Source organism: Coffea arabica, chromosome 3c (genome assembly GCF_036785885.1).
Source record: "Coffea arabica cultivar ET-39 chromosome 3c, Coffea Arabica ET-39 HiFi, whole genome shotgun sequence".
NCBI classification, from domain to species: Eukaryota; Viridiplantae; Streptophyta; class Magnoliopsida; order Gentianales; family Rubiaceae; genus Coffea; species Coffea arabica.
Genome location: NC_092314.1, coordinates 9,171,404 through 9,180,964, shown reverse-complemented (window position 1 = coordinate 9,180,964; position 9,561 = coordinate 9,171,404). Strand labels below are relative to the sequence as shown.

Here is a 9,561-nt window from a genome sequence, read left to right as displayed (position 1 = left end):
TTATCAATGCGAGGAGGGTTGTGTCAATGGACGATCAACAAGAATCCTTATAAACGACTTATGATTCACGGGACAAACTTTGACCCGTGGTAATAATCAGAGCCGAATTTATCCTAATTTTTATTTACAAATTTTTTTTTATTGCTTCTATGAAATATATTTGACAAAACAACATTGCAACATAACACATATGTGTAAATTAAGGAACGATGTACACAACGATCCAATAGACAATACAAATTCAAAACATATCAAAAAGAATAATTCCTTTGCTTCCACCTTTTTCTATTTCCTAAAAAATCAGCAAAAGTTAAATATCTCGTATTGATAATCGGGTGCTTCACAAAAAGATTTAAATATAGAAGGTCAAAACATAAGAAAATTTAAAAAGTTTATTTTAAATGTCATTAAAGAAATCCAAAATCAAATAGAAAAATTTAAAAGTGGGCTAGTATCTACAATCTATTAATTTCTCTACGTTATCTTATCTTTCCTCCAAATAAAGAAGATCATAATTTTGTAAATTGAATCTTGGTAACAAATAAGAATCGTTACCCTAGCGGTATTTGCTTGATTAGGTGGGTGCCTAAACCGCTTCCATATTTTAGTTTGTTCATCCCATTCTTCTTTTTTGATCAAATCATCTATTTTTAATCTTTGAATTTTCTTTTGCACCCCTAATACTATTTGAACCAGTTGTTTGTAGTTAATGAAAATCACAAAAGGAACTGACTTTTCATTTTATCAAACTGAATTTTATCTAACTAAAGAATCTTACTTGTTCAAGTACCCGAACGACTTGTTTGGATTGCTAATTTTTGGAAAAATAAAATAAAATAAAAATTCAGTCACTTGTTTTTTACCTCACATATAACACATTTTAAAATTTTAATAATTTTTATTAAAAGCTCTTCAAAAAGTGCAATTCAAACCACTAATTTTCCATTTGAGAGCAACCACCATACTTTGGCATCATGGTTATAATGTGGCCAATACTTTCTTCTATCGAAGTGTGCTGTGTCAAAGAATGGTTTCATATGAGAGGCTTGAGAAACCTCCAAGCATCACAATATATCATTATTTTGGAACCTTTGAAATTCTAAATAGATGTAGGGAAACCCTTTTTTGAAAATAAATTAAATTAAAATGCAATTTTAATTTTATTTAGTAATAAGTATAATAGCACAAAAAAAGTTAGGAGACATCTCTATTTCTCAACAAAGCGCACTCTATTTGATAATACACTTCATTTGTAGTTGATAAATGATAAGTGATGAGTTTGAGTCAGTACGGGATAAATATGGAATACTATTGAGCAAAAAATTATAAATAAAAATAATGTCAGTTTCATAGCACTATAGCTTCAAAAGGCGTGATATGTGCTTCTTTCAGCAGAACCACGCCATAGTCCTTCCTGCGCTCGTGGCTCGGGCAAAGCCTTTCTTTCACATATGCCGACTTGCGAATTTCCTGAAACATTCACGGTCCACCTGAGCGGAAAAGAACCACCAATTACAATGCTCAAACCCCTTTTGATTGGAGAATCTCCCGCCTACAGTCTGAGGAATTTAATGTACAGTTCTAGCAGCCATTGATGCACCACTCTCAACTCCTTCACCAACTGAAACAATGCATAAAATACCGAGCTCTTATAGAAGGCCAAAATATCCATGCCCACATACTCAAAACCAGGCTAGACTGTTATTTACCCCATTTTTCCAATGTCCTGATAGATTTATACGGAAAATGTGGCCTAGTTCAAGATGCCTTGAAGGTGTTCGGGAAAATGCCTCACAGAGACTTGTTCTCTTGGGCATCAATTTTAACCGCTTATAACCAAGCAGACCTTCCCCACCGAACTCTTTGCCTGTTTACCAAGATGTCCTGGCTGGATTACCTAAAGCCTGACCATTTTGTTTTCTCGACCCTGATCAAGGCTTGTGCCAGCTTGAGTAATGCAAGGCTTGGCGAACAAGTGCATGCCCGGTTTGTAGTATCACCGTATTCACATGATGATGTTGTTAAGTCGTCTTTAGTTGATATGTATGCGAAATGTGGATTTCCTGATAATGCTCGTATTGTTTTCGATTCAATTTGTTCGAAAAATTTGTTTTCTTGGACTGCTGTAATATCAGGATATTCTAGGAGTGGTAGGAAATTTGAAGCTGTTCAAATGTTGCGAAGTTTGGAAGATAAGAATGTGTATGCTTGGACGGCATTAATATCTGGATTGGTGCAGAAGGGACATTATGTTGATGCATTTGAACTTTTTGTGGAAATGAGAAGAGAAGGGGTTGAAATCACGGACCCCTTTGTTCTGTCAAGCATCACTGGAGCTGCTGCTAGCTTTGCAGCATTGGAGCTTGGAAAGCAAGTGCATTGCTTGGTTTTGACCCTTGGTTATGAATGTAGCATGTTTGTTAGTAATGCGCTTGTGGATATGTATGCTAAATGCAGTGATGTGTCCATTGCAAAGAAGATTTTTGACAGCATGTGGGAGAGGGATGTGGTTTCTTGGACCTCAATTATAGTTGGTATGGCACAGCATGGGCGAGCCGGTGAAGCTTTGGCCCTTTATGATGAGATGATTATGGCTGGACTGAAGCCAAATGAGGTGACTTTTGTAGGACTAATATATGCCTGTAGTCATGTGGGATTGGTAGAAAGAGGTCGTGGACTTTTCAACTCAATGGTCAAGGATTATGGATTGCTTCCTTCTCTGCATCACTATACGTGCTTATTGGATCTATATAGTCGATCAGGACATCTTGATGAGGCAGAGGATCTCCTTACAACAATGCCTTTCCAGCCTGATGAGGCTGCCTGGGCAGCCTTATTATGTGCTTGTAAGCGGCATGGAAATATCAAAATGGGTGTTAGGGTGGCTGATCGTCTACTGAGCTTAGGACCAGAAGATCCTTCAACTTGTATACTGCTGTCTAACGCTTATGCTGGAGCTGGTATTTGGGAAAATGTGTCAAAGGTGAGAAAGTTAATGACACATATGGACACAAAAAAGGAGCCTGGTTACAGTCGGATTGACCTGGGAAAGGAAAGCCTTGTTTTCTATGCTGGGGAGTCATTGCATCCAATGAGAGATGAGATTTCTACTCTGCTTAAAGAGATGGATGCGGAAATGCGGAGAAGAGGTTATGTGCCTGATACTAGTTCGGTTTTGCACGATATGGGGCAGCAAGAGAAAGAAAGACAGCTCTTTTGGCATAGTGAGAGATTGGCTGTGGCTTATGGGCTGCTAAATTCTGTTCCAGGGGCTGTAATACGCATAGTAAAAAATCTGAGAGTTTGTGGAGATTGTCATAATGTGCTCAAGTTGATTTGCTCCATAACAAATAGGGAAATTGTTGTTAGGGACTCCACCCGGTTCCATCGTTTCAAAGACGGGAAGTGTTCATGTTGCGACTTTTGGTGATCACTGATCACGGAGGAGAAGGTGGTAGGGTTATAATAGCTCAGATTATAGGAGGAAGATGGTCACAGCCAAGAAAGAAGTGTATTTTGATTCTTCTCCATACTCTCGCAAGATTCAAAAAACTGTCCAACTTTATAATCCAGAATCCTGAGATGCAATGCAACACTTTGATCAAGGCTTCATGATATGAAATTCTCCAGGATGTCAGGGTTGATGGCTGTTTTAGGCTGTCTGATTAAGTGCTTGGGCCTTGTACACGGATTTGATGGGAGTCTAGAGAATCTAAACATGTATCCCCTGCTAAAGGAGCTGCCTAAATTTGCAAAAAGAGACCCATTGCTTGCTTAACATGAACATCAAGCAATACAGCAGTAGATGATAACAGAGAACGGGGTAATTGAGTTGTAGTGGGTGCCGTTCATGGAGGAAAATAGTTATGAGCCAAGAAAGAGATATATGTTCCTTTTTCCAGCACATACATTTGCAAGATTCAAGAAACTGGTTATTTAAAATCCAGAATTCTGAGATGCAATAGGCATAAAGGTGATGTGTAATTTCTCTAGGACGTCAGTGTTGATGGCTGCATTTGGCTATCTGATTGAGTGCTAGGTCCTTGTACAGTTATTTGATGGGAAACAACAAAGTGTAAACATACATCCAAGAATGAAAAACGCATCTCATACGAAAGGAGCTCTGCAAAAATTGCAAAACGTACTACTCAGCTTCCTTTATGTACATCACAATTAGTGATGCTAAATATGCAGATTTCTCTGTATGGAAAAACGGTGGTTATTACCTATGTTTTCAGAACCGGACCGGATAGCGACTCGGCTAAGGCCAGGGGTCAGGTCGGGTCAGGGGTCAATGGGTTCGACCGGGGGTCGATAGGGGTCGAACCGGATGACGTCATAAATAAAAATTATTTAAAAATTAAAATATTATATATATAATATTTAATAATATGTTGATATTAATAAAGGTAAATTTATATATATTTGATGTTTCAAATATATTTAATAAGAAAATACAAAGAAATTAGAACAATCAAGTAGCAATTTATATTATTTAATAAATATTAATAAGTTTAGAATTAAAATTATGAATTAAATTGAAAAATAACATCAAATTTTAGGACAATATTTATAAAGTATCAAATATTTGAAGTATATCAATAAGTTTTAATAATTTAGGGGGTCAAAACATAATATTAAAAAGTTTGAATTTTTTTTTTAAAAAAAACACTGTTGAACCGAAAAACCGATTTTTTTCCGATCAAACCCAATTTTTGACCGACTTTGACCGGGTTTTAAATTCCCGGTTTTTTAGTATGACTCGAACCGGCTACCTGACCGGTTCCCGGTTCGACCGGCCCGACCGATCCGGTCCGAGTTTCAAAACAGAGGTTATTACCTGCTACATGTTCATGGGTCACCGTATTCCAACATTGGGGTCTGCACAAGATCACTCCACGGCTTTGTTGATCATGTCAAGAAAATACGCCTAAAACTCCTCTTACAAAGCAATCAGGTATGGTTTGTGAAACTATTGGATAGAATATTATTTGAAATATTTATTGTAACACTTTTTATTATTTGAAATAAAAAGATTGTTGGGAATATAAAAAAAATAGATTGAAAAATATGTATATGAAGCAAGCGAAATATTATTTGAAAAAATTTGCTATCCAAACACTCACTAGTTTGTGCAGTTTGTACAATCAGGCAAGAAACAGCAAAACCTAACTTTGTGAAATCCATATAAGGCACATCTCATGTGCAGTTTGTGCAGTTTATTTGAGGCACATAATCAAATCCATATAATGTTGCATCCCATGCCTGCAATATTCTTTTTAGTTTACAAGAAATGTTGCATCCCATGCCTGCAATATTCTTTTTAGTTTACAAGAAATGTTTTATGATGCTCATATCCATATATCGGAAGTGCAGTCACCCCCAGGATACCTCATCTCATGTGCTAAGGAGGGACCATCTGGTTCAGCGCCAAAGTCAACAAAAAAGTTGGGATTGATGGTAAGACCACCTTTCTCTGTGTCAACATCAATCTGTATGATATGCCCTCCCTTCTCCACAAGATCAGGGTAAAACTGGCGATCCCAAGCACTGAAGAGTGAGTTGGTTGCATAAAGCCGCTTTCCATCTAAACTCAACTGAATCATCTGTGGCCCTCCTCTCAGTTGGTTCCCCTTTTTAACAAACAAAATCAAGAATTTTAGTCAATCTTTTCATCTAAAAACGAAACAAAAAGTAAAACAACATTTAAAAAAAAATAAAGATCTGATGTAACATGGACACTTTTATTTGGGCTGAAGTGTGTGAAACTTGAATGGCAAACTCACATCACCAGAAATTCTAATTAAAGCTACAGATCAAAATTTACCTGGATTTCTGGGACATCAACTTGATATGTTGTCCCATCTTCAGCTTCAGCAACTACAGGTCTACCCTTTCGAAACAAACCTCCAACCCATATTTGCCCAGTAAGCTTAGGGTTTTTAGGGTCCTCAATGTTATACTGGCGAACATCACCGTGAAGCCAGTTGGCCAAGTAGAGGAAACGATCATCAAGAGATATAAGAAAATCTGTTATGAGACCGGGCATTTCAGGAAGGATCCAATTCTGCACCTTCACTGGTTTTACTGATATTGATACCTGTAAGATCATTTAGCAATAAGTCAATTGTGAATTTATTTACCATCTTCCTTGACTGGCCAAAGCAATAGATATTTGGGCATACCTCATGGCTCCATGTGTCATCTGGGTTTTTGAAAAATCGTACCATGTTACTGGTCAAGGCACAACCAACAAAGCCGGTATCTTTGGATGGATCATGCAGGAACCTAATCTGAAAAAAGTAAAGTTTTACCAGAATCAATGACCAATAAATTATACAAATCTATTTACTGATTAAAAGAATAATGCAAGGATACATTCCTAAATATGATGTGCCTTTTGCTAGTCAAATCATTGACAACAAAATATCTGATGGAAGATGTCATCTCACCTCCAATGGTATGAGTCCTGTGTTGCCAAGATCCAATGTCTGTTTTAATTCACAATCAGGCCAGCTATAGACATGCAAATGCCGTCCATAAAGGCCATCTGCAACATGCTGGAGGTTGAAACCTTTGGTAAAAGCGGCTGGGGCTCCCCACGAAGTGCTGATCATGGTTTTGTGCCTTGGCTGGTACCAGAAATCATAACCATAAAGCGGGCTATGTCCAGGTTTGTCCCACCTATTACAAGGACAGGCAGAAAGAGTGGTCTCATTATGTTCTGTCATACTCCCAATAACTTAACTTTTTTGTTGCAGAACATGTTGTCAAAGTTTGAAACTCCAACTTACAGGTAAAGTAGAATCACATGGAGAGAGGAAGACAACTAAGCAAAATACTGGACTGGATTTGTGCTTTTTTTTTTTAGCATTGCAATTATAATTTAAGATTAGGGTGAACACGTTAACTAAATAGACAACTAGTATGCTCATAGAGTACGAATGACAATACCTTCCTTTCACATTGAATTCTGAGTCAAGCAAAAGAAAGCCGTTTCCTTTGGCATTTCCATCTTTATCTCCAAGACATGACACCATGATATCACCAGAAGCAAGACAATGGGCAGTGTGCGGAAAAGCTAAACCAGTCTTCTGTATGATATCTTCACGCTCAACTACCTTATGCAGAGCTGGAGCCTTCGGGTCCTCCTTTGTATCAACAGCGTATATGCGTCCAGATCTGAAAGAGTACCCAAACTAAGCATAGGGATATTACCTAGTTTCTATTGAGTTAAAACTTGACAAAATTTTTTTGGTGATATCACTCATAGCAAGTAAAATTGAAAAAATGAGCATTTTGCAGTAAATGTAGAAGAAAATGGCTGTATGCAGCAAAAAGAAAGTTTATAGAGTTTCAGCTTCACTTCGATACTATTTTCAGACATTGAATATCAATTTTAACTCTGTCAGCTTCAGGTCACCAATATTTCCAGATGTAGTGATTATGCATAACATCTTTTGACTCTATCAACCATATCATATGGACCAAACGTATGAACTTCAGCAGATACTCTGCTTGATAGCTATCCAAAAAAAATTATGACCTATTAAAGTTTCTTATCACTATGAATTTACCAGTTTAGAACATTCATATAAATGGTTTTCATGCTGAAAACATCAATGTCACTTTAGGAGAAGTCTCATGAAAAAGATAAAGCAGTTTTTCTCAACACCTTCAAAGTTCCAACTGTGATTTCTAGACAACAGCCACGACAAGTGTATTTTTTCAGCTTTGATTATGTATATCAATGGACTATGATAGTGATCATTTGAAAAGCGTTTTTAAAGATGTTATCCCTTACATTAACGAAGGCAAGACAAGAAATCTCCGAGTAGCTGATGGATCTCCATGGCAGGAGCTGCAGGCATTCCATCCTGAATGATGTAGTTCATCACCCACATAGGGCATAGGCAGCCTGTGGATAACTTTCGAGTAAGTTGGTGAACTTGGATCTACATCGACTGTGGCCAAGTAGTCAGGCTTCTCCTTTCCTGTTCCTGTTATTCAATGGAAATCTCTAAGCTCCAGAAAGATTTCTTGGCAAGCTTTGATATGATCCATTAGACCCCTTTAACTCACACATACAAGTCAGAATAAATAAAACCTATAAACATCCCACATGAAGTATTAACTAACAATGCCTGACACAAAATAGCCGACATGGATCAACTAATAGGGTAGAATCATGTATACAGAAAACAAATTCTTCTTCCCAGGAGATTGACAATTCCGTTCTCCAACAAACAGAATATGGACAATTTTCATCAGAGAACTGCAAATATCCGCTCTAACAGGGTTGTTCTGTAAGGTCATTCTCCGCAGCTTCGGCTAGTTTGAATAAACACTGGACACATCAAAACCTTACCCTACTCCTGGGGAAAACCTTAAACATGGTCCAATAAAACTGCTGAAAGCCGTTGTGCTATCACAATATATGCTGAATTAAGGCATGTAAGAAATTGCTTAATTAGAGGCCAGAAAACAATTCAAACAACAGATTCACAAACATTCTACAGTAGCTCAATTTCTTCTTGGTACTCAAAAATTAATTTTCCCGTTTGCCCCACAATAAAAGGTAAAAAGTCCAGATTCAAGATTCAATCAGCATGATTCCATTGACCCCAAAATCTCATCAATAAACAAAACTAACCGCAACCAAACTTTTCTATCCAACAGGCAAACATATTGGAGCAAAATCAATAATCACTCAATATTAAAAACCAAAAAACGAAAGAAGACATAATTATTGTTCTCAACAAAATCTTGAATCCAATTTTTCAAAAAAAAAAAAAAAAAACTGCTGTCGTCAAAGTACTGATTAAACAGCAAAGTCAGGGGAAAAGGAGATCAAGTACCTGTATAGACACAGGTAACATAAATAAGACACTCTCTGGGACCAGACATGGCCTCAAGCGGGCTAGCATAACCTGGACCCTTTTCACTGCAGCAGCTATGGCCATTTCTAGTCACTACATCAGTTGCAACAGCAGCGGCCATCTCAATCCCTCCTCTGTTTCTCTTCCTCCCTCCGCACCTATTACTTCCTCAAAAGCTACAACAAAGCAAATCAAGAACATCCCAACTTTTACAACCCAATTTATATAACAACAGTAGAAGTAGAATACTAGCGGTACGATATTTTTACATGGGATGCAATCAATTGCTTACCAAAGCCACGTTTGAATATGAACAGGAACAAACGTTGTTATCACCATGTAGTTAACGGGGTAGATGGACGAGGACTAATTGAAGTTAATTTGGTCAGTCATGCATGTCTTTTGTCTGGTTCTGCCGTTTTCCTTATGTGGCAATAATGTATTTTAGCCGTCTAAGCGGAAATATGCCCTCTGTGCATGTAGCCGGACTTAGGTGTCCAGGTGGGATGTATCAATTTTTTATGGACGTATATCACGAAATCCCAGGAAAATCTTGCTCAGGATTTCAAAGTTAAATACCAGGGATTATTTTAGAAATCTCCCCTAAAGTTTCTCATAATATCATTCAGCTCCCCTAAGGTATTTAAAATCTCACTTACCTCCCTTATCACTTTGACAAGAT

At 37.4% G+C, this 9,561-nt stretch overlaps 2 protein-coding genes across 3 annotated transcripts; one reads left to right on the top strand and one right to left on the bottom strand.

The window, feature by feature from the left end:
- The first annotated feature begins 1,303 nt into the window (after positions 1-1,303).
- LOC113735531 (pentatricopeptide repeat-containing protein At4g14050, mitochondrial-like) lies at positions 1,304-4,140 on the top strand. Its single transcript, XM_072082195.1, has one exon. It carries the CDS (start codon positions 1,595-1,597, stop codon positions 3,428-3,430), a length of 1,836 nt encoding a protein of 611 aa, XP_071938296.1. The 5' UTR covers positions 1,304-1,594; the 3' UTR covers positions 3,431-4,140.
- A 1,024-nt stretch (positions 4,141-5,164) lies between these two features.
- On the bottom strand, positions 5,165-9,358 carry LOC113734529 (selenium-binding protein 1). 2 transcript variants are annotated; one of them, XM_027261116.2, is made up of 8 exons: positions 9,172-9,358; positions 8,859-9,055; positions 7,805-8,000; positions 6,955-7,182; positions 6,453-6,684; positions 6,186-6,293; positions 5,828-6,100; positions 5,165-5,633 (listed from the first exon to the last, which is right to left on the bottom strand). In XM_027261116.2, exons 2-8 carry the CDS (start codon positions 8,998-9,000, stop codon positions 5,352-5,354), a joined length of 1,461 nt encoding a protein of 486 aa, XP_027116917.1. In that variant the 5' UTR covers positions 9,001-9,055; positions 9,172-9,358; the 3' UTR covers positions 5,165-5,351. The 2 variants fall into 2 exon arrangements, with proteins under 2 accessions (XP_027116917.1, XP_071938295.1); XM_072082194.1 differs by lacking the exon at positions 9,172-9,358 and having other exon boundaries at positions 8,859-9,142.
- Between the last annotated feature and the right edge of the window lie 203 nt (positions 9,359-9,561).

What these genes read in the sequence shown, in the direction of transcription:
- LOC113735531 (XM_072082195.1), top strand. Translation starts at nt 1,595, where the DNA reads ATGCACCACTCTCAACTCCTTCACCAACTGAAACAATGCATAAAATAC.
- LOC113734529 (XM_027261116.2), bottom strand. Translation starts at nt 9,000, where the DNA reads ATGGCCGCTGCTGTTGCAACTGATGTAGTGACTAGAAATGGCCATAGC. An exon ending in CTTGTCTTGCCTTCGTTAAT is followed by an intron (nt 7,183 to 7,804) that starts GTAAGGGATAAC and finishes GTACTCTTTCAG; the next exon opens with ATCTGGACGCATATACGCTG. An exon ending in ATGACACATGGAGCCATGAG is followed by an intron (nt 6,101 to 6,185) that starts GTATGCCCAAAT and finishes ATGATCTTACAG; the next exon opens with GTATCAATATCAGTAAAACC.